This window comes from Apaloderma vittatum, unplaced genomic scaffold, assembly GCF_000703405.1.
Source record: "Apaloderma vittatum isolate BGI_N311 unplaced genomic scaffold, ASM70340v1 scaffold11229, whole genome shotgun sequence".
NCBI lineage: Eukaryota > Metazoa > Chordata > Aves > Trogoniformes > Trogonidae > Apaloderma > Apaloderma vittatum.
Genome location: NW_009734650.1, coordinates 17103 through 41193, shown reverse-complemented (window position 1 = coordinate 41193; position 24091 = coordinate 17103). Strand labels below are relative to the sequence as shown.

Genomic DNA, 24091 nt, shown 5'->3' with positions numbered 1-24091 from the left:
CATACATGATTTAACAGTTTTAATATTAACAGATTGAAACGCTTTGGATCTGTTATCTGTCTACAAGATCTAAAAATAAGGCATATGGCCAGCAGATTAGGAGAGTTTAAAAAAACAGCCCGCATGCTTTGCTTTCCTCCCACACACCTTAACTCTGTCAGTTATGCTGCTGGATTCCTCAGAGCAACTCTTGTATCTTGAGGAGGTCATATCTGAGGAAGGCTGTTAGCCGGCTGAAACACCATTCTTTTAGTTTTTTCACTTTCCTGCGTACAAAGGAAACAAACAGTGAATAGCTAGAGGGCTTAGTCTTTTTTAAAATCTTGACAGAGTTTTCTGCTAGGAAGATAACTGTGGCCTGAGAGACTTTGTTTGTTCATGCTCATACATTTATACACAACTGACACTTTATTCCACTCAGAGGATCTTGACACAAAACTGTAGGACTGATCATATCTCTGTGATAGAAGCTTGACAGTTTTCCCACACAGCCCTGTTAAAACTTCCCATTAGTAGCTGTAAATAGAATTAGCAGGGTGGCCACTTAGCAACCAAATGCTTTTGCTTTTGCAATCTTACAGCATGGCGCCGTCTCCTCTTAGGCTGAATGCCCTCCTCTCCGTACGATGGCCACTGAAAATCCTGGAGTCGCATTTTGCTATTCTGACTCTCCGCTTCTTCAGAATCAGAGTCGTCTTGTTGCATTGAAGGAAAGTGTCTATCTGGATAAATCTCCTTCAGTTTGCCCTCAAAGAATACATCTAGGCATCGTCCAGCCTCAGCAACCTCTGAATCTGGCTGTAAGAGAGTAACCATTCAGTGTTAACGCACACAGAAAATCATGAAGGATCAAAACTAAATGACTACTCTACTCTAATGTCTTGGTTCTGTCTGCTACATGTCCATTAGTCTCCTGTACACTTTCTGCAGACCATTAGTGTCTCTGCATTTACAAGGTAAGTAAAAAATAGATGCTTTATTAAGGAACACGATCCTGCACCTCTAAGAAAAAGAGATGTGCAGTAAACTAAAAAGAATAGCAGCCATCATTACTTAAGAATTTCTATGCACCTGAATTTTCCCTAGCTGTTTTGCTGGCTATGACTGGCTTCTCACAGTAAACTCAGCATCATTTCAAAAAGTTATCCTCTAGGATGTCCCTCTTTAATTTTAGATCCATATGTACCTCAAGTTCTTAGGTCCATACATATCTTCATTTCTGTCATTAATAAAAAATATTATATCACTTTCAAAGAGTTTATCCCAATATCATACCCAATGTCAATGGAACCAACAGCTACACCAGTGTGACAGCCTGAAAGAGCTGCCCTCTGGTTTGTATCCCCCCTCACACGTGTATTAGAAACCTACATAATTGAACTTTGCACAGTTCCAAAACATGAGACGCACGTCAGTCACAAGTTCCTCAGGTGCAGAATAGTGAGACTTGTCCTTTTTTTGCAGTTTGTTTCGTATGACTGACAAATCCATTGGCCTTTTGATGATCTGATAATAATGCCGAGCCTGCAATAAGAATAAAATACAGGTATGCAACCTTTTTAATTAAAACATTTCCTCTCCGTGACTTCTATCCAAATTTGGACAGAAGTCATTGCAGAGGATTTCTTGCACCAAGGAAGAGAGCTCTTTTGGTGTCTACGCTTATATATCATCTTCCTGGGTGCTTTTTGGTTTGATTGAAAACATATTTGCTTGCAAGACTGATCTTGAAAACAGCACCCTTCAGTGACTGCTCCACTGTCTTTTTCAATGGGCACCAGCTACCAGAGTATCTCACTCCTTAAATCTTTCTGGGTCAAAACCTACTTGTTAGGTAACATGTTCCATCAGTGCATTGCAAGCTTTATTAGATGGAATATTTTTTATGTTGTTATTTGGACTATACCTTCACATAAACCCCTTCTACATCTTCCTTAAATTAGCCAGTTAATACTGTAAATGTTGAGCACATAGATGAAACAGCTACCTCTACATCTTCCCCCGAACACAGTCACATCACCACCTTTGTGCAAAATACCAGAGAAGAAAGAGTCCAGGGTTATCTCTAAAGCAGAGCTCTCTTACGGCAGTCCAACTGGACTATACCTTCACATAAACCCCTTCTACATCTTCCTTAAATTAGCCAGTTAATACTGTAAATGTTGAGCACATAGATGAAACAGCTACCTCTACATCTTCCCCCGAACACAGTCACATCACCACCTTTGTGCAAAATACCAGAGAAGAAAGAGTCCAGGGTTATCTCTAAAGCAGAGCTCTCTTGCGGCAGTCCAATATTTTCCATGTATGCAGGAAAACAACTTTCTTAGTCACTTGAACACCTCATATACATTTAGTTTCCTACAAACATCTTAAATTGGCACCCAAACCCAGCCTAAGAACACTGGCTAGCATTTGCCTGCCTCCAACTTGACACATGCAAAGCACTTGCAAGAGTGAAACACCTACCCTACCCTAGCAAGCAACGCTGTTCAGAAAAAAAAAGCTAATGAACATCTTTCAAGAAGACGAAGGACAAACTCGCAAAGTGTGCTTGAATATTCTTTGGGTTCCCTCTGAACTATGCATGTACAGTACTTACCAGGGGGCTGACAGGTTCATGGAATGGGAGGCTCATACTACTGCAGAACAGGGAAAGCACCAGCTTTTCACACTTCTGTAGAAGCCAAATTTGAAATACATTTTAATTCAAAACAAGTAAGTTTCATTCTTGCCCTTAGTTAACCAATCATACTAACAACAAGGGGAATTTTCTAGATAGAAGAGGATGATATAACTGAATACTAAAATTGCTTTTGTTGCATTTACTACTCTCTGCAACAGCTGAGTAGCAACCAAGCCAAAACAGTCATCTTTCCAATGAAGAGGCAAAACTTCACCCTGACATCATATATATATATATAGTTATTCCCACCTTCTGGTCACAGTCATTGAGGCCATATTGTGCACTGTAGCTGTTGCTGTAGCGTGTGTTTTCACAGTCATATTCTACCTCTGGCTTCACTGGATTACGGCAAAGTGTGCACACCCATTCTCCCCTGCAAAACAAGAAACCAAAAACTTATGTCAAATTTTGTCAGCCACCTTATCCAATAATAACACTCAGGCATCGCTGTATTTGGAAACAAGTGTAAATCTGACGCATACATCCCTGAGGATCTATTCTGCCCCAAGGCAGTGAGCAGAAACTGAGCACATTAGTGAAATGTCATACATACTCACACTGGAAAGCTAAGCAGGGCTGGAACATGGCAGGAGAGATGGAAGACCTTGGGGCAGTGATCACAGCACAACAGTTCTCCTCCATTAAGACACACAGCACAGAAATCCTCATTTTCAATTGGATTGACTTCCTGAGTAACTGGAGATTTTTTCATGTCAGTGAGCTTCTGATCAACAGACAGAGTATCTACAGGAGGAAATTCTGTCTGTCCTGTAGCCTGGGATATGGGAAACTTCCTGTCATATGAGTTGTCCTCTTTGGATTTCAGTCCTTCAGGTGGACTATCTCTATTTATCTTGAAGGAAGAAAAATCTGAGATCACACAATCATCATTTTCACATATATGCATATAACAGCAGTGGTTATCTGCAGACAAAACGGTTTCTCTGCAGTGAACCCCACTGGAGGGGGCACTGGGTTCAGTAGGCCCATGCTAAACTCAACATCTGCCACTGGCTGGCCGGGTCACTTGGATCAAGTCATTTCTTTCACATACCATAATGTAACAGTACTGCGAGAAAGCTGTACAGATTTTACATCACAGATGACAGAAATAGGATACTTTACAATTTTCTTAGCAAATTTTAGAGTAAACAGCTCCAAAGTAAAAAATAATAAAGAGTGTGGTTTTCTGTTCCCACCAGTATTTCCCATTTCTTTCTTTGGAAAGAAAATAACACTCAGTACTCCAATGAAGCAATAAAATACAAAGCTTTTAAAAATCTATTACACTGTGATTTCTGGAATCACTTCCTACCACTCAAATATGCATTCAGGTCAGTTTGAAGCTATTAATTTGTAGCCAGACAGCCAAGTCAGGTTGTCTGCTAGAATATAAAACCACAAAGTTACCCAATCTCAGAGACAGACTTCTTGGAAATGGAAGTATCAGGGAGCTACACAGCAAACTAAAAGCTGCATTCTCTATTACTCCAACTCATCACAGAAGTGTCCAAGGGTGAAATGAATCAACAGACTGGTGTATAACAACTTTCAGAAACTGTGGGTACAAACTAGTGGGATAAAGTGGAGAAATCGAGCAAAGCTTCAAGGAATTTCGACTCACCTTCATAGATATACTTGAAGACTGGGTTCCAGACTCAATTATCAGGAGGAAATTGCCCTCCTGCTCATTGTCCTGTGGCTGGAGCTTAAACATCGGGAGCTCCCCTGCTTCTGAAGTATGTAATTTTAGGCGTTCCAGTCGCACATAGGGAATCTTTTGTTCCTTAGGGCCAGCTCTATAATCAAAATGACACATGGTTAAATTCAGTAATATTCCACAAAATTGCCCTCCCTTCTCAGTTTCAACATTTTTCCACACTTATTTGTACTCCTTTTCCTCTGTAACTGTGACTCTGCTGGCTAAAGACTGAAAATCTGGATGTTCTGATTATTTAGGAAATGTGAATGCAGTCACTTTAAATTAATCAGATGTATATTGCCAAAACTTTGCCTTTCTCCATATATTTTTGTTTTAATTATTCCAGTGTAAGTTGCGATTGATTTTTTTTTAGTGTGGCTGCCCTCAAGTAGGAATATAGCACATTATCAACTTTACTTTAAAATATTGTTACAGCAGTAGTCGAAAACAAAGTTTTATAAAATGGCTAAGGTAGTATTAATCCTGCTCTATTTTATTTTTTAGGTTTAATTGGAACCGAACAGTTTCTAATTGTTCAAGTGAGATAAGTTTGCAAATATTTATTCTGGCAAATTACCAGAATAACAGAAATATATGACCTCAGTACTTCTTTTAAATTGTTGTTTTCAAGTTTAAGAGAACACAACTTTCAGAATTATTATAGATAAGGAATCTTGCATTCTTTAAGTTCTCTATTATCATTAAGTATGACTAATTTTCTAAATACATGCACAAAATTTCATGGCCAGTACTTTTTATTAAAAAAAGACTCTGTTACCTGGCATTCTGATCGCTTTTCATATCCATTTCAAAATGTTCCTTTTCACAGTTATTGGAATCTGGAACTGAAGATAAGAAAATGAATAAAATATTTATAATATCAGAGTCAGATTAGGGTAGAAAGTACTTCAATATTAATGTACTTCTGACTGGTGTTTAATACGATATTGTAAGTGAATTACAGAATCATTTAATCTATATGTATAGAAAATGTGTATGCTATTTTCTATTCTGGGATATAGTTTTTGTCTTTCTCCTTGCTTTTAACCACAGCTTCTGTACGGAATATGAAGAGCCTTTCCAAAATATTTTGTCAAAATGGTTACCTTCCCAGGAAATTATATATGTACACAGACATGCCACATTCATCCATATACATGGAGCAACATAAGTAATCGTCTTTGCTATACAGCCTTCCCTTGAGAAAAACAGACCTACTGAGGTCTGAACCCCTGAGGCTCAGAAAGTCTCTGCAGTCTCCTACTCCATGCTAAGAAGCTTCTGGATAATTCTAGTTACTTGAAAACAGGAAAGAAATCGTGTCTCATCTGCCACTGAGGGATGAAAGCTACACTGTATGATTCATTTCTACCCTCCAACATATGTAACATATAAACCTATGAATTCAAAACTATCCATTACATAAGCGTGTGCGTAACTGTAGCTCTTGGCTGATGCTAGACACAGGAGTAACAAAACAAGTTTGGAGAGATGAGATGGGGTAGAGATAAATGGACCAGTGGATGCCCCTGTAAATACTGGTCCACTGACAAATTTTACAGCAGCATCTTCTTTTGTTAGGAACTAGTCTGACACAGAAAATACTGAAAAGAAAACAAACCAAACATCATGGCTATCTGGAGATAAGTGAGTGCTAGACATGCTTTTGTAAAGAAAATCTAGCTTGGGTCAATGGTACCTAACCCACAGCTTGAAAGCAACATGCTTCTAAGACCCTATGTTGTTTCCAGCCACAGAAAACACAATACAATCAAACTGACAAGGAAGGGTGTATTTCACATCATTCCTAAAGCACTACTCACTTGTGATTGCTGCTTAGATGAAGGGTAGTAGTCATGGCTCTGGACAGAATGACTAAAGGGTGACTGCACACTGAGCTGAAGCAGCAGCTCTCATTGCATGCTGCCAAACAAGAGGATGTTCCAGTGGTGCTGAGTTCCTGATATTAAGCAACATTTCCATCAGCAACTTGGCTCATGAAATAATAGTTCCTATAAAATTTTTGAAAACCACCGAACTAGAGGGGTTGCAAACACCAATGCAGAATATTTACTTTTAAAAAATTATCCTAGTACTTCAGAGGAAAAAAATCTCCTAAATCAGTAAGACTGAAAAAAGGTAAGTATTATGCTTATTAAGGTTCAGATGAAAGTAATCACAAGAGAAAATAACTGACCAGGGAACTGTTCTGTAGAAGGAAATAAGTGTTAATGCAGATTATTCACTACATGTGAGTCAATGACATAATACTGCTGCTGCAAAAGAGGTGAATGCCATCCTGCAGCAAGGAGTGTGAAACACAAGACGCTGATACCCTGGCTCTGCATGGCACCCCAGAGACCTCAGCTGCAGCCCTGCCTCTGGCTGCTTAACTGCAGAGAACCCAGAACAGCGCAGCAGGAACAAGGTAGTTTTAAAAAAATCACAACCCTAAGCCATGAAGAGAGACTGAAACCATCAGATTTGTTTAGTCTATGAAAGAGAAGTGAAGGGAAGGATATTTATGCAATCCATGATAAGAAGAAAAGTGACTGTAGAGGGAAAATGATGAAATTATGTACAATTTTTACCACATCCCTTGAGGCTAGGATAAGAAGCATTTTGTTGTGAATTAAGCTGAAATGTTTAGATTTTATATTAGAAAAGGATGAGTCGTCGGAGATATAAACCAGAAGCTGTGGGGTTTGACAGTACAGCACTGCTAAAGCCACTAAGTCCTCCTGAGAGCCACCAGCAAAGATAACGTTGTCTTTGCACCAGAGTTAATCTCTCTCAGTGGTGCACACCGTATGCAGCGGCTATCTCCTCAGGCCAGCCCTCACTGCACACCTTCAAACAGTGAGAGCAGGATGGGAATTGCTCAGTCCTGATCCTTCCGTGTGAAAAGGCAGCAGCATTGAATTCAACCCTCTAGTCTTCTCATTCTCTTGCACAACAGGACCTGTGCATTACCCAGAGCCTATCTGCAGCATCTGTTGGAGAGTTTCTGTACGTTGGGCCCGATACACAGAATCACAGAATGCTTTCTGTGTGTAGTGTCGCACAACCTAAACCAGATATTACAAAGCTACTTGTCTCGGAGACACTTAAGCCTGATTGAGGCACAGCTTTTTAGGGGTACGCCTGATTTCTTACAACTCAACACAAATGGTCGTGGCATAATTGTCAAAATTTGGCATAGTACATATAGGAGAAGACAAATACATTTCCTTGGCTCACTGAGCTAGGCCTCCTCTGTACTAATTAGAATTCTCTGAATAAAAATACAGCACAGAGATAGAAATATTAATTCATCTTTTACAGAGAAAAGCAGCCAAATATTGGCATAAGTCACAGGATAACAGCTTGATCCTGCAATCCCTTGCTTGCATGAATAGTCCCATTGACTTTTAGAGCTTGCAGGAATGAGGCTTTACACTGTAGCACAAGGATGCTGGCAACTTGCCCATGAAAAGAGTTAAGGAAGGTCTAATTCTCCATTAAAGCTGAAGAGATAGGCCTTGGCTGAAGGGAATGTTCCACAGTAGACAGAGCCAAGCAAAAGCACATACTGTGCAATATATTAACCTAACAAAAATTTCCTGTGATACTGATGTGAAGGACTTTGCAGATGACATATTACAATTCAGAAGTATTTTTTTAATTGAATTTGGACTCTTCAGACCAGCTCTTCAGTAGTCATAACTGCAGGTCTCATTAACAGAAGTGCTTCTAAGAGAACTAATACTCCAGGTACTTTACCCAGACACATTCATTTCTAGTTCATAGATGAAGGATGTTACAAATTCAAGGCAAATCATTTCCATGTTTTTCCTCCACAAAAGAGACAAAACATGCTTTTCCATTGGATTAAATACTCTGATAATATTTGAAGCTTGTTGGGAAAACACATTTATATGCAAGTACTTTAATAACCATACTGCCTTGCGATTCACAGCACTAAGAAAGAAAGACCAAAAACCTACATGAAATAAGGAAAAACCTGGTACCTTCTTTGCTTCTAAGTTGTCTCATTCTAGCATTGACGGTCAGGAAAGAAGTGTTGCTGAGTAGTTCAGAAGGAGACGTGCAATGCCGAGATTTTTTGATCGAAAGATTAATAGGTTCTTCCAGCACTTTTTGCATAGAAAGAGTTAATTCATTAACTACATCTTGCCCAGCAGTAGCCAAGCTGCTTTCTAGATGATCTACAGTGCCGAAGTCTTCATTTTCAAGCTTGGAGGGGGAAATACATTTTATTATTAGTTTTCTGGTTTTTTTCATCTTAAGAAAATAACTTGTAATCAGTCTTCAAATACCAGAGAAGGAAAATTTTACTTACTGAAATAGCTACCTTTGACCGACTGTCTAACAATCACATGAAAGTCAATTACCTTTCAGTAGAGAAGTCTGAGTGATTCCTACCTTGCACGTAGTGCTGCCCTGAAGCACATCATCTGCTGCGAGGCCAGTGGCAGCCTGAGGGCTCAGGTCACTTGGAGCTCTGCCCAGCGCCAAGCTGTAGCTGGACGCTGACTCTGGAGGTGTATCACAGTCACAAAGGGCATTTGGGGACGGGCCAAGTGTTACAGCGGCTGCACCTTGCATCTGTGGATTGGCTGAACTAGATAACCCTGTGGAAGGTAATTCCATTTCTAAACTGTTTGAAAAGCCCACAATGCTTAAGGATGCTGAACGCTGTGAAAAGAGAAAAGAGAAAAAAAAAACAAACCACAATACATTAATAAGCTTTTCAGTAGCTAAGTGCTACTGTTCTTTCTACAATGGGTGAGATACTCTATTTCAGCTATAGGCAATCAACCACTTGTGTCATGAGGGCTTAAAAGTATCTAATGTAATCTTACACCATTTTCAAAACCTTTAAAGTTTCCGCCATTAAAACTGAGAAATGGAGCTGGAAACACCTTGGTTACTCTTCTGTGATTTACAAAAAATGTCTTCCTTTGATCAGTCCAAGGGATCCTGATTTTTAACTCCCTACAATAAAAAGGATATCTAAGCATGTAGAATATTGTACTAAATCAACCATTGATATAGACCCTACTAGCTTCCATTAAGTTTTTCCAGAAGAAATAAAATTCTGATCAGAAATTTTATTTTATACAAAAATCATCAGATCACTTTTTTCAGGAGATTCAGAAGAAATAAAATTCAGATCTGGTACAAGTGGATGAAATTATTGTTACTCTTACTGATGATGAAAATTTTATTCTAGTTAGTGAGTTTGTCCTACTGAAATCTAAGGCACTTCCCCTTTATATATCATAGCAGAAATCCAGAAACATCCTACATGACTAATGAGAAAAGGATGTACAAGTTTAGTTTCCAAAGAAAGGGAATATTTACCAAAGTCTGAAATAGCTTTAGCAATATGCATTTTCTACTGTCTCATGATCTGACACTGTCAAAACCACAGAAATACTTTTATGCAAAACACAGCAAATCCACCCATCTAAATGACTTCCTTAAGCTGTCTTACATCCACAAATGTGTATTGAAATCAGAACTTTTCTAGCACTCATATGAAGCAAATATAAGCGATCTTAAGAAGTATGCAGATCTGTGTCATTTGAATATGTAATTTTCCATTTATTTCATCATAGTTCCTTGGTGTTTCATCCTTGGCAACTAACTGAGTAAATACTTTTCATTTAACTACAGTACAGTAACTAACACTCATTGCAATATAAATCAAGACACAAGAAACGTGTTGACTGCATCCGAATTAGAGTTTTATTTCATTGTTGTACTTATTTTTCTGTGAGGGCCTTGCAACTTAGAAGTGAATCTGAGAGAGGACCCATTTCCTAGATTTAATTACTATTTTCCTCAACTGTTAGTCCATTTCGGATTTTGATACCTTTGTCCATTTTAATCCTTCAGTGGTAAAGACAGTAGCCTAGATCAAGCTGTCTTGTGCCTACATAAATCCTACACAATGCTTATGAAGTCAGTCTTGAATTCCTCTGCTTGCAATGCACTTATGTGCTAAGATAATACTGCCCATAGGCATTAACTTTGACCTAAGGATGTAATTTGATTTTCTTTTCCTCAATTTGCAATAGACACTGCAGTAGGAGCTTTGTCTGAATAGTGACCACTTATATTCAAGGAGACGAAATAGCCTGCATTTGAGACAGAAAGAGGTGAGCGCCTCTGCAGTGCTAGGGAAGGTTTGTGCCATTCTACCACAGAGCTCTAGTAAAAGTCTGTTTTAAACAGTCCTTTCACGTAGAAGGCACTCTGGCGAGTGCTGGGTCTCTGCAAGCAGGGTATTGGCCATTTTGCTCCTTTTGAGGCAAATGAATGTCTGTGAATCGAAGATGTCTGAGCTATAATAACTTCTTGGAACCAGCAGGAACTAGTCAAACACGTTCTCCCTATCTTACATTTGAGCTGAAAACTAGAACACAACAAATGAGGAAATGCATTGGTGGAGGCACATCTTTCCGTATCCGTGTCTGATAGAGCACTCCTGAGAATGCTTAGGATTTGAACCAAAGGAATATATGTAGGTCAGAAAGGAACCTAGCTTTCATCTTCACATATCCCAAAGAAGTCCACAAAGATCAAAAATGTTCATTTGCTGACATAATTTGCTTGTGACAGGCTCCTGCACATGCAGTGACAAATGTGGCCTATCAAGTACATATTTTCCTTTTCATTCCATAACTTCCTGCACAAGCTTTTTTCAGATGACAAAATAAACATGTGAATTGTTCTCATATAATTTACAGAAAATAAGCAGAATTCATGCTTGAATTGTACAGATGGACTGTAATCAGCTTGCCTTTTCCCCTTCCTTTAAAGTCCATTGTAAGCATTAATTAAGTCCCTGTGAGTAATTAAATATTTATTTACCCAGATTCTCCAAAGCACAAAGCATCCACAAATTCCTGCCTGAGTCAACAGGAACTGCCTAATGCTGCTCTCCATTGGAAATGGGCATGCTGAGGCACACACGTGGTAGGCACACCACCCAAAGCTGCATAGCAAGTTAACTGGAGACCTTGTGGCTATTCACTTCCTCTGATCACTACACCTACCCTCCTTTACTTATGTTACAAGAGTGTGCCATCATCTATTATGTACTGAGACCTGACCCCGTGAAGATCCATCTGTGCGTAACTATACACTGCGGGCAAAATGTTAGCCCTACTGACAATGGTAGGATGACTCCTGGCTCCAATGAGACAAGTTTACTTACTGGGAGTAGTCACTAGGACAACTCCTACTGCAGAAAAAAAGAAACAGACACACGCATAAGACTTCATTATAACTAAAATTTTTATACAGGTGAAATTCAATTGCATTATATGGCTATATCTTTTTTTACTCTTCTAGCTAGCATCAGTTCCTTCAGATATCTTTTAGATTATATAAGCCAATATAAAACCCTACTCTTGTTAAAAAGAAGAAAGAATAATGAGGCCATCAAACTGCCATCTGTCTTTCCCTTGGGGCAAAAGTTAATTTTGTGGTTATTTTAATGATGAAGCAACATTATGATCTTTCAGTGCAAAATATTAAAACTCACAGTTAAGAACCGACACATTCCATTCCATTCTGTCAAGTGTGAAGTGAACAATGCACTGGGAACAAGGCTCATTAATAGCCTATTAATTCACTCCCTAAAATAATCATTTCTTTTGCCATTAGCAAAAATTTCTCTTTTCCCTTGACAGTTCAGCTAGTTTTTGCAAATGGGATGCGTTTAAAGAATTGATCTCTGTTTTATGAAAGCTCTATTGCTTTTACATTGCACCCTTTGAACAACAACAAGCATTAATTATGCTCTTGGGTAGAGGGTGGTTTCAGCTGTAAGTTAATTTTGAAACTTTTGACATTTTAACATACAGCCTGACACACTGAACTACATCTGTGTCATTATAAATGGACTTCTCATTGTCTCATAATTATTTTTTGTCTGATGATCCCTATGAGATAATGGCAGCAGCAACACTACCCCAAAATGCCTTCTACCACAAATTTCACAGCTATGGTAGTGAAAGGTAAGAAGAAAGAACATGCAAAGTGCCTTCACAGAACAAAAAAACCAAAATATTGTTCAGTTCAAATATCTCTTTGATCACTGTTGCAATGAAAAAGGTCCAGTGTAAACATGCAGCACTAATACAGAAGAATTTTGAGAAGCAAATACTTACCTTGAAACACTGGGATTAGGATTTGTTAGGATTGTTTTGGCAAAGTCTCAAGGCTGTTGACATTAAGTGTCACAGATAAAGAAAGCTAAAACTAGGAACTGCCAATTCTCTTTGCTATAAGAGAAATAACACGCTGCAAATGGTTGCAGAGTAATGAACGGCTGCTATTAAGTGGAGCAATCCCCCTGGCAGCTCATTATGCTAGGAGGTTAAACAAATGTACTACTCCAATCCAGTTGTTTAACTCACCGCATACAGCAGCACTGATAGCACAGTCTACACATGCTTCTCATTCCTATTTCCCAATTTCAGAATAGAATCCAAAGGATTTCCCTTTCATTTTTACGACAAAAAGAATCCACATCTTCCTTAACAATCTGTCTGAATAAACTGGAGCTGGCTTAAAGTGGAAGGAGGAAGAGACTGTACGGAGCAAGGAGTATCATGTTTTATTTATCTTTTTTTCCAGGTCAAAGGAAAAGGTTTTTTTAAATTAACATTCTGGGAAATGTACCTAATTGCATTAAGCATGAATGCATTTTTGCTGAAAGCCACTCAATCCTTTAAAGTAAAATAAAAATCTGATACTTTCAGAATGTGCAGGACCTTAAATCGCAGGCTGTTATCGTTATTTTCTTCACCTCTAGTCTCCCTAAAATGAATAGTAATTAGGAAAAAACATCAATAACAAACCTACCCTGGTCCCAAGCTCCGTTTCAAAGTCCTAGAGTAGAGTACTAAATTATTATTACTTTCAGTCATTAAGTAATCATATGTTCAGCATAATACTAACAAAAATGAAATCTGTACTGTGCTCCCAACCCCTCTCCCACAAATTGCTTTTAAATTTTCAAAAAAAGCACATTAGTTAAGCACTTGCCACCGAGATGGAAGAGTTGTCATTAATAAAGCCTTAGACAAATGCGCTGGGGCAAGATACCCAAGAATGCCACCTAGAGCAAACTGAGATCAATGGTTCTCTTTGACGATGCTGTAGTAACAGCAGCATTGGCATGTCAGAGCCTAGAAGTTCACAAGTCCCAGGAGAGGCCGAGAGGTTCTACCATGAACTGTCACCTCTGTTAGTCTTCATGAAATGCCACCATTGGATATAACTGGAATAAACCAGAAGCTTCTCTCACAAAGCTTTCAAGAGCGCTCCTTGGATGGTATGGAATATTCTCTAGGATTTCCCTGATTTAGGTACTTTATGGTGTTTGAGATAAACAGAGTTCTTGTACTAAGAAGCTGAGACTTACCTGTGAATCAAAAAAAAAAAAACAATTCAAAAATGAGAGTTACAGCACTATACAAAATTTCCAAGTGCTTGCATGTTGATTACTATTTCTGGTCACCCTATCTCAAAAAACTTTTATCAAACCCACAAAATGCAGGGAAAACGGCCAAAGATATAATGGACCAAACTATAGAATGGCTTCCTTGGAGAAAAAGAAAAAAAAAAGACACTAGAGAGACCAGCAATCACTCTTTAGCTCAAAAAAAAATTACTTATAGAATACGGATATTATGAAGGTGATGAATACAGAGTGATTATTCACTCACTCTCTTAACATAAGAACTAGAAGACAGCTTACTAAATTATCAGACAACAGACTTACAGTAAGCAAACAGAGCACACAAAATGCAAAACTCAGTTCTGCAGAATGCTGAGGAGAATCGAAATGGACTCAAAAAATGGACTGGACAAATTCACAGAGGAGGGACCCACAGAGAGCTGCAAAACACAAATGTCTGTGTGCAACCTGCAGTTCAGAAAGTCCTTCAGGTGCTGGTTTTCAGAAGCTGGGGTAGCATATCATCAAAGGCTCAGTCTGTATTTGTCTGTTTGTTAGACCCTTTCCTAATTATCTGCTGTTGGGTTCAGCTACAAATGAACAGACACAGCTGTTCAGTAATGATTGGCTAATACAGTGCATGACGATTATTTTAAGCAGAAACTGAAACAATAGCTCAAGGGGAGAAATCATCAAAGGTTGCTAAGGAATATAAACAAATTCAAGTTTGGCAAATGCTGTGCGATCTACTCACAACTGATCAGTGTCCCAGAAGGCATACTCACAAACGCCCAAGCCAGTTAGCTTTTTAGGATGCGTGGGGATGGCACAGTGTTCCACTGCCCAGGACCCAGCCTAACAGCTGGACAAGACAATGAATCCACTCTCCCAGAAGTAAAGGCTCTGCTCCTAACTAGAGAAAGGAGTGCACTTACGGAATCCGAGGAGGAGAGATGTCCAGCTGGCCCTGCAACAACACCAATGTCTGTTGCAGCAGCACCCGAGGCTCAAACTACAAATTTGTGCTATAGATGTACAGTAATTATGACATTTTTTCAAATGCTAGGGACAGCCTTTAGACCTCTTGCTCATCACAGCCACAAATGACAATTAGGAAGAGGTAAGCAAAACAGGGATTGTATGCCCCTTATTACTCCTGAAAACACAATTAGGCCAAAAAATATCTTATTATTCTCACCTCTGCTCTAGAATAGATAACCTCTCCAGTCCTGTGTGCAAATTAATAACTCAGCATCATACTATATAAAAGCAACAGGAGTGCCATATCATTGCAGAAGGCTGGTATCCCTTTCTGCAAAATTGTTAATCTAATTGAGTACTCATTCCTTCGCCCTGCAACTTAGCAATTGAATAGCTTGTACAAAATCTGTTTGCTAGAGGTTGGCACGATTCCACAGAACAAGAGGACAGATATGACAAAAGTTATTCTGAGAATTGTCCTTTGTGTTGCTGACATTCTTACTGCAGAGGTTGGGTATTTGACAAGTATGGAGAGAAAACCACTCCACAATCCAAAATAGAGGTCCCAGCTACATGAGTGAATTGTACTGACAGAGGAGCATAAAGAGAAAATTATATCCATTTTGCACATAGATAGAAAAATTCCATTTCTAGTGTTGCATTCTTAAAAGGTGCTAATCAAGCCCAAAGTTATGCTAAGTGCAGTACTTATATCAAACAATCAGTGGTCTAAGTACAGAAACATTTATTCTGCACAAAAGATTCAACTCACAGAGAAAGAATAGTTAGAAGAGTACACAGGAAGACAAAAAGTCTGACAAAATACCACCATTAATGTTCCAAAACCAGAAAGCCAAATGAAAACAAGCCCACGCATAACTGAAGTTACATGTTTAGAGACTATACTATATGCATGCCTACAGAGCAGGTAGGCACAGACAGGAATTATTCTGAACTTTAAGACAGCAGTAGCCTTGATGTCAACGTTTCTGGTCGACCCCAGCTAGAAGACTCTATATGACTGAAAGCCACGGTTCTGTCTGCTCAGATTTAATTTTTGTCCTAACACACAGAGGTATTTAACAAGTGCATGAAGTGTTTCATCCTTGCTTCTCTAGTTCTTACTTGACAATAACCAGCTTTAAATGTGAGGGACAGAAAGCAGTACTCATCAGAATAACCTGAACAGACATTCTTTGAATTCAAAGGCACTCACATGGCATACTAGTGCCTCACACTGTGGTGTAATGACCATACTAGCACTAGTCTGGGAGGATCTGAATAACACACTTGTGGTTTCCCTGTTTATGAGTAATGTTGTGATCCCAAACTATTAATAGCATCTGCTCAATGTTGCTTCACACATAAATATGACCCCATATGCAGACAATACATCTAGTTATCAGTCACCAGTATCAAATGCATACCATAAGCATGTTTCAATATTAATGAATAAATGCTGAATTCCACAAGAAATCAAGCCTTGCCCACTTCACCCCCAAAAAAAGAAAAGGGAAACCACTGGGCTAATGAAAGCCTTTATTTTTGACAGATCTTGGCAAACATATCACTAAACAGTTAATTCTGAGTTTTGCTACATCCTGGTTCATACTGCTTTCTCTTTAATGAAAGGATCTCAGCAGCCAGAGAGTTACCTACTCCACCAGGAACACTGTGCACAATGAAGGCTGTCAGAACTACAATACAGTTCTTCTCCAGGTAGCAATAGATTTCTCTAGCCATTTTCTCTACGTATGTTCCAAGTGCAGTATTTTAGACTTTTCCACATTCACTTCTTCCATGTCCTCCAATGAAAAGTTCTGAATACAGGCCATATGAAAGCACACAGACAAACACCTATACAGAAATTTTTGACTGGAGATGAGCATGGAAGCTATTTAACCAAGTGAAACAGAGATGAGAATGAAGAGACACACACTCTCGTTCTTAAATAGGAAACAATCTCCCACTTAAGCCTAGATTTAATCTAATTGTCAGAAAAAGCAGTCAGTCATATTTAAACAGCATTCTCGAGGAATGTATTTCAAGAATTTCTTTACTGTGCTGTTTCCCTTCATCATTTCTAATTAGACATCGACAGAGCTGCCAGTACATTATGGCTTCATCCCAAGTAGCTCATTACAATAGATAAATACAAGAAAAGATGGAGTACTGTAGTTGTTGAATGCCGTCATTTCTTGTAGAGGTATCAGAAAACTAGTAAAAACAGATACATCTGTGCTTTCTGCACCAGAGCATACATTTTTCAGCACCAGTAGAAAATTTTCCCTTTTCCTCCTCTTGCACAGAAAAGAATCAGCTTTTCCTCCTTTTTTATTTCTCCTTTTGCCATCAGATTACATTAGTCTCTTACATATCTGCTTCCACTTTCTTCCTGACTTATCTTGTTTAAGTTATTGAGAGTAGCCTTTCTTTACAGGTCCAGAAGACAAAGGATAGCTTCTTCAACATGCATGTAGAAAAAGCCTCTGAAAGCTAGCTCATTAGCATTGTCATTCATTTTCACAAATAACTTTGAGAGTATATCTGCACTACAAGAAAATGATGTGCTCAGGTTCATGGCGTTGTTTAGGCCTTAAATAATCTTCAATTTTTACAGTCATATCCTAAAGTAAAGGCATCCCTATCCTAGAAAAGTTGCATAGCTTTCCTCAGTCTTGTGCTCTTATCATCAGAGGTTACAGGAGATTGCTTCTACACATGACAGTTCAGAGCCAAAGAGCATCATCTTAGAACGTTGTGATACCATCAGCCTCATCCAGAAATTCTATGACATCTACAGGATTAAGTTAGCAATTGCAAATTTCTTTGTGGCTTCCAAATCTGATTTGCGTGCTGCTTCCAGACCCTCAGTAATCATCACCTTTCCACGTCTCTACAATTCCCAAAAGGATCTCCAACAACTCTCTGAATGGATACTGCATCATAAATGTGTTTGATCAGCAAAGCTACATAGTAAAGAATGATAAAATAACTTCATTTCGCAGGCTAGTAAGGGCAGACAGGCTCTTCCACAATATTCCACACACAAATTCCAAGAAAAAATATCCATGAAAGACTTCTATGTGGTTCACAACATGAGTCATACAAAGAAGTACCAAACAGAATTGAACAACCAAAATACGAAATGCTGTTTGGAGAGTTTTAAACAAACCGTGCAGAGAGGTAAAAGGCAGCTTCCCTGCTTCAAATGCACAGGTGATATCCAGAGCCAGCAAGGATCTACTGACAAAGATGAACTCTCCTGGTCTTGTTTATGCTGCTTCTTCAATAGTTAGGACCCTCCAGTAGGTGGAAGGATTAATGCATGGCTCTATTATGTGCTATCTAGAGACAGCAGAAAATCACAGATTTCTGTAATACATGAACAAGGAGAAGGAGTATAACAGAATTATATCCCTTTCAGATACCATATCTACAGTAATAACTAGTGTTGTTACTTCCAGGGCAACTATATTGAATGAAGTTTCTCAGGCTCGAGTTCATCACAATCTCTGGCTCCTTTTTTTTTTTTCCTCCGGAAATAAACTGCTGCTAGTATGGTAGTTCGCAAGTCCTGATAGTTAAATCCCTATAGATATGGACTGGACAGAATTTATGTAGTCAAGAAACAGGTCTTCTGTTTATCTACCAGTTCCTGCTTAACAATCATGCCAGCCAGATCCAAACACTACCAGCTTATAGAACAGTTGCTAAGCCTGGCTACAGCACAGCGTGTAGACATCTTAATGGGGCATGGACACTAGGTTAGGCTATGACCCTCTTCTAAGATTTGCAAGCCATTTTGTTAATTTTTACTGTATTTGAATTTTTTTCAACCTGATCGTAAATTCCAATGTCATATTATATTCAATATTATCGGATCATGTTTTCTCTTTAAATTTTTTTTTCAATGTTGTTTATACCTTTCTCACTGGATGGAAAGTTGATTGCTGCAATGTGCTCTCAGAGGAGTGACTGCTGACACTGGTTTCTTCATCTAGTGACTGTGACAGGGAGGGACTATCACTTTTGTCAAGAGGAATTACAAGCTTCTGGGCATCAAGTTCACTGGAACTCTCACAGACCTACGAATCACAATTAAGAATTTCTGTTTTTAAAATCTCAGACAGAAAAATGGTAACAAATTCACATCAACTCACTGCATATACAATATGACAAGACTGGAAAGACAAAGACATTCAAAGTAACCCTAATAGAGAGATAAATGAATGGGGAAAGATTTTTCCGAAACATTAATCAATTTTAAAAAAAAATTTTAAAAATCAATACAGGTCTTCCAAAAGCCTGCAGTCTGCCTCTGAACATAAGCCAGTTTGTGACCTTTTCAAGTGAGAACTCCACAGAATTTACACAATGGGAAGTCCCAGCCACCTTTCTGCTGCAATCCCTACTGTTTAAGGCCACCTTACTGTGCGCCTTATCTCCCTTGTAGTCTGGATGCTCATCAAGAAGGACTGTCCTTTTTTCAAAAGCGAGATTCTTACCAATAGAGAAAAAGGTGACAAATTAGCCCTGCTGACAAAACTGTAATAGAACAGCATGTATAAAAACTTACGAAAATCTTAAAGGATACATTGCAGTAGCAAGAGCAGTTACTAGTAGAATGAGAAACTACTCTCAGACCAAAAAAAAAGGTGTTCTTCACTTTATTTTCACTAATCATTCAGAATAAAAAGGGAATCTTTTTCAAGGACTCAGGGCTTAAGATTTCCAGTAAAAAGGAGCAGAAATGGAAACTACTATGGTAGTCCTTTACCTATTCACAAGGATGAATGACGATGTCTTTATTCTCCTACCTGCTGCTCACTTTGTCTACAGATTCAGATCTTTGGGATCCAGGTTGTTTATGCAGCACTTAACTGAAAATTTTGGCCCAACCTGCATGAGGCATGAAGCCTCTGCTGAATACAAACATGGGTAAGACAACAACAGAAAGTTCAACCAAATACATGAAATCTCAAAGGTGTCTCTCATTTCTGAGCTTACATTGGCTAAATGCAACAGGAAAGAACTTTCAGAGAACTTACTTGTGCTTCATCCTGGATTTGCTGCTGAACTGGGGCTGGCTGCCTCACTATGTAGTTGATTTGACCAACTATGGTCTGTTGAACATGCTGAGGTGGCTTGGCTTGGTTCAGCTGCAAGCTGGGCTGTCCCTGAGCTTGCAGAAGAAGCTCCAGATCCTTTTTCATCTCCTCCAGTTCGAACTGGTGGTGCATGATGTCCAGGCTCTGCTGAATCACTTGTTTGCGTGTGTTCTCATTCTGACGTGATGGTGGCGACACTGGTGGCAGCTCCTGCTGCGGTGGTGGCTGCTGCAAGCGGTTAGATTTTATCTTCTGGAGATGACCGAGTTGCACTTGCACAGTTGATGCCTGCAGAGAAGCCTGCGTGGGGAATGGCTGTGAATGGCTCATGTGGACTTGCTGAGACTCATGTGATACAACGGCATAACCCAGGGGTGCAGTCTGCTGCAGCTGATGGGATAATAAGTGCTTTCCCGTCCTTCCAGACACATTCTCTGGCTCTGACCACGACTGCTGTTCCAGCCCAGACTGTGTCAGCTTCATAGGTTGGGGGGCACCCCTTTGCACTTTGTCATGTTGCTGCATGCTGTACTGCAGAGGAAAGTGCTGCTGATGCAGTTCAGAGGTTTGTCGAAAATTTTGATGGCACTTGATGTCCTGGTAAGAAGGCTGAGCTTTGTTTGGGTGAGGTGCAGTGAGGCAGTGTGAGCAACACACAGGCGAAGGACACGGAACGGCAGGTGGAAGCTGTTGTGGCTGGCTATTCACAGGCTCCAGCTGAGATGCTGCTGAACGGTGCCCACGATTCAAGGAGGTCTGTAACCCTTGCATATTTCCACAAAGCAGTACATCTGAAGGAGAAATGTGTCCACCTTCCATAGTGAAACCTCCTGGAAAAAACAGCAAATTTACTCCCTCCTACGATCTTGACAAATTTACACAATAAAAATTGTGAATGATGGCCATCTCCTTGTTTTCATTTCAAATATAGAAGATAGTTGAATATACTATCCAAACAGCCATTCAACATACCTTCAAGTCAAATTTTCAAAGATTTTTCAGTGATTTAAAACCACACTAAACTCCCACTAATGTCAGTGGAACTCATGGTTGAATTATAAACAAACGCTTTGAAAAACTGACCTGAACTTTTTTTAACTGATGGATATGGCTTAGACTTTCATTTTTTACTGAAGTATGAGAGTAACTTCTCATCCATAAGCACAGGCACAAAAGACTTCTTCCAGGGTGAAAGTGACAAAAATAAAAGAGATTGATGTTATGTAGGTGAAAATCATAAAAGCTAGAAATAGAACTGACTTATGAACAAATCTTGTCTATGCTTTTAGTCAAGAAAGGATTATTGTCTATAGTACTTTTGATAGCGTTTTACCCCATCTGGTTTTATATATCTTAAAATGGGAAGAGAACCAATATTTCAGACCATTGATTAGTCCACCAAACTGAATTTACTGTAAAAATCCACAGCAGCTGGGAAATTAATAGCTGGTGGCAAACAAAGTCACAGTATGCACATTCATTATATAAATAACACTGTAATTATTATACAGTCAATGTCTTGAAGCCATCTTTGTGCCAATTAATTGTGTTTCAAGCACTGCTCAGGTCCCTTGGCCTCTAAGATATTCAGGGATCTCAGGAGCGTGGGCATGACTGAGCCCAGCTGCCCCTGGGTAAGGCAGAGGAAACAACACAAGGTCCACTGCAGTTTCACCCCAGGTACTCCTCACAAGACTGCCAGAATCACAGTGTTATACAGAGCTACTGCTTGCTGGGACAGAGTGAATTTCAAATACGCTGGGAAAAGTCAAGGTTGTTTGATAGTCAATGACTCTACGTTTTAAGTAATTTCAGTTAAAAGTTACTCGTTTAGTCCTGTACAGTATTTCCACTAAACTATTAGTTGTGTTCTTACATTGTGATTTTGTTAAGACCATCAAAGATGATATTTGTAGAGTGTGGTTCTAGGTAATGTTTGTAAGGTAATATTTACATATAATTATGTCATTTAATAGGTGAATTGATGTAACTGTTGGGAAAAAGAGGAAAGGTTCAGCCACATTAGCTTTTCTTCAGAATGTGACAAGAGGTACAAAACTGGAAGTCAAATCAAAAAAGGAGAACACTAATTTCATTTTTTTTGGTATTGTCTATGTCTGTCTTGTCTAGCTTTGGGCACTCATCTAATAAAGAAAAATATATTTTTCTTACCTAAACTGGACAGTTGTTTAGTCCAGTAGGAGGGATCCCAATTAAACCTGATCTTCAGAGGAGGGTCTATGTCTGTGTTACAATTTGTCTCTAACAAGCGCTGGATCTGAAATACAATCTGGTAACAAATCAAAGGAAGATGATTTTATTCACAATTATAAGATCATGAAAAATTGTGGGGTTTTTTGAGAAACGTTAAAACCTTAAAACAGTTCGCACATCTACTGAACAATTTCGATTTGCTGAGAAAATAAGTATTGCTCTTACCAGTTCTTTACTGAAGAGAAATGGGATGCTGTTTTTACTGCACACTGCCCAGCGGATGAAGTTCTGCACATGTTCTACCTGTCTGCCTAAAACCACAACACTCTGCAGTTGTTGCTCCAATTTCTGTTTCCTTTCACTGGTGATTTTCTGTCAAAACCACACATCAGTAGAAGATTGTTGTCATTCTTCAGACACACATAATGCATACAATCATTGGCACTATGGCATGTACTTTTTCCAGGAACACTCTTACACAGAATCGATTTAAAACAACAGTCATGAAAAGAAAGCAGATCCTATTCAACAGATATGTCAGAACAGGAAGAACAATGACTTCTACAGGAACAAAAAACCTGCATCATTCTGGCTTTGGCTGAACAGAATAATAATGTAACCCAAGAAACCATAGAAGTTGGATCAAATTTGCACCTGGATCACTTTCTTAAAATACACAAGAAGGAGTATAAAAAGAAGGGAAGCATGCAGCATTTCTTCAGAACAGTCTTCCAGTCTACATTATCACCTTGAATGTTTTTTTCTATGAATTCGTCTAATTACTGTTGACTCATGCAAAATATCTTGCAACAAGGAGTTCCATACTTACTGTTTCTGCGAAGAACAATCTACCCTTGTTGGATTTGAACCCAGCACCTCCCAATTTCATTTGATGTCCTTTACATGCACTTCAACAGAACACTGTGTGTGTATGCACAGTCTGGCTATGGTCACAGGTAACTCAGATGAACACTGAAATGTTTTCAAAATGGCTGAACATCTATTTAATAATATGGAAATGAGAACATACATTTCTCTTTTTTTGTAAAGTTACTTAGCTGAGTAGCAGTATTTGAGTCAAATACGTAAGTTAAAGGTAGCTAGCAAGTGTCGAGTGCCTTGTCTTCCCAATATCTGTTAAAATTATCCTGGAATAACTGAGAACTGGAATTTCTGATCAGATCTGATAGCAATTTTTGTGCTCAGCACATATCAAAATAAAATCATATATACTTTAATTGGGCATCCAAAAACTGAAGAGTCAAAATTGCAGGCTGTTAGAGAAGCAGACCAGAGGGCCATTTTGAAAATGGGATGTTAAAATGTGCTGCTAGTCATCTTCTACAAATTAAATGTTAAAACCAGAAGCTGGTTTGTTTTTTAAGTACTCAAAAGGTGCACACATATTCTCCATAATTGCATTAGAAAATGTGATTAACTCATGACAATCAAACATTTTGCCACTTTATCCTAAATCTTTGTCAACTGTTGATTACCCAAAAAATTCTGCAGACAAAAAAATAATATTTGAAAACAAAAGCAAAGGGATAATAATGCTTACTATCTATATTCTTTCACTGGCACTGGGATTACATTTAATTTTGTTTATTTTCCCAAGGTATCAAAGAAACTAGCTTTACTTACTTCAAGTTGTTCAAGAAGGATGTTTGTTCGTTTATTGATTTCACTCATCAAAACCATCTTGGCCATTTTTATTTCATTTTCTACCTTTTTGTATAAATGTTTCACTTCAAGCAACCTATGGGTAAGAGAGATACATCCCTGGATGAGATAACTGGTGTGGCATTTATTCAGACCTTAGTAGCTGTTTGTTGCAAGAACTGATCTAATCATTGACAGAGAACTCCAACGAAAGTTTTACCATTTCCCATAAGTTCTCCTACACTTCTCTTCCG

General features: G+C 38.8%; 1 protein-coding gene across 1 annotated transcript in view; it reads right to left on the bottom strand.

The window, feature by feature from the left end:
- Positions 1–206: 206 nt before the first annotated feature.
- Positions 207–24091, bottom strand: part of TRIM66 (tripartite motif containing 66) — a 38329-nt gene continuing 14444 nt past the window's right edge. Inside the window, exons 6-20 of the mRNA XM_009876355.1 lie at positions 23820–23934; positions 22401–22547; positions 22134–22251; positions 19902–20791; positions 18777–18938; positions 8814–9086; positions 8399–8624; positions 5167–5227; positions 4311–4485; positions 3244–3539; positions 2936–3059; positions 2603–2677; positions 1372–1524; positions 580–798; positions 207–266 (exon numbers count right to left, since the gene is read on the bottom strand). Of these exons, the coding sequence (XP_009874657.1) occupies positions 207–266; positions 580–798; positions 1372–1524; positions 2603–2677; positions 2936–3059; positions 3244–3539; positions 4311–4485; positions 5167–5227; positions 8399–8624; positions 8814–9086; positions 18777–18938; positions 19902–20791; positions 22134–22251; positions 22401–22547; positions 23820–23934 (3094 nt within the window). The remainder of the gene's footprint in view (positions 267–579; positions 799–1371; positions 1525–2602; positions 2678–2935; positions 3060–3243; positions 3540–4310; positions 4486–5166; positions 5228–8398; positions 8625–8813; positions 9087–18776; positions 18939–19901; positions 20792–22133; positions 22252–22400; positions 22548–23819; positions 23935–24091) is intronic.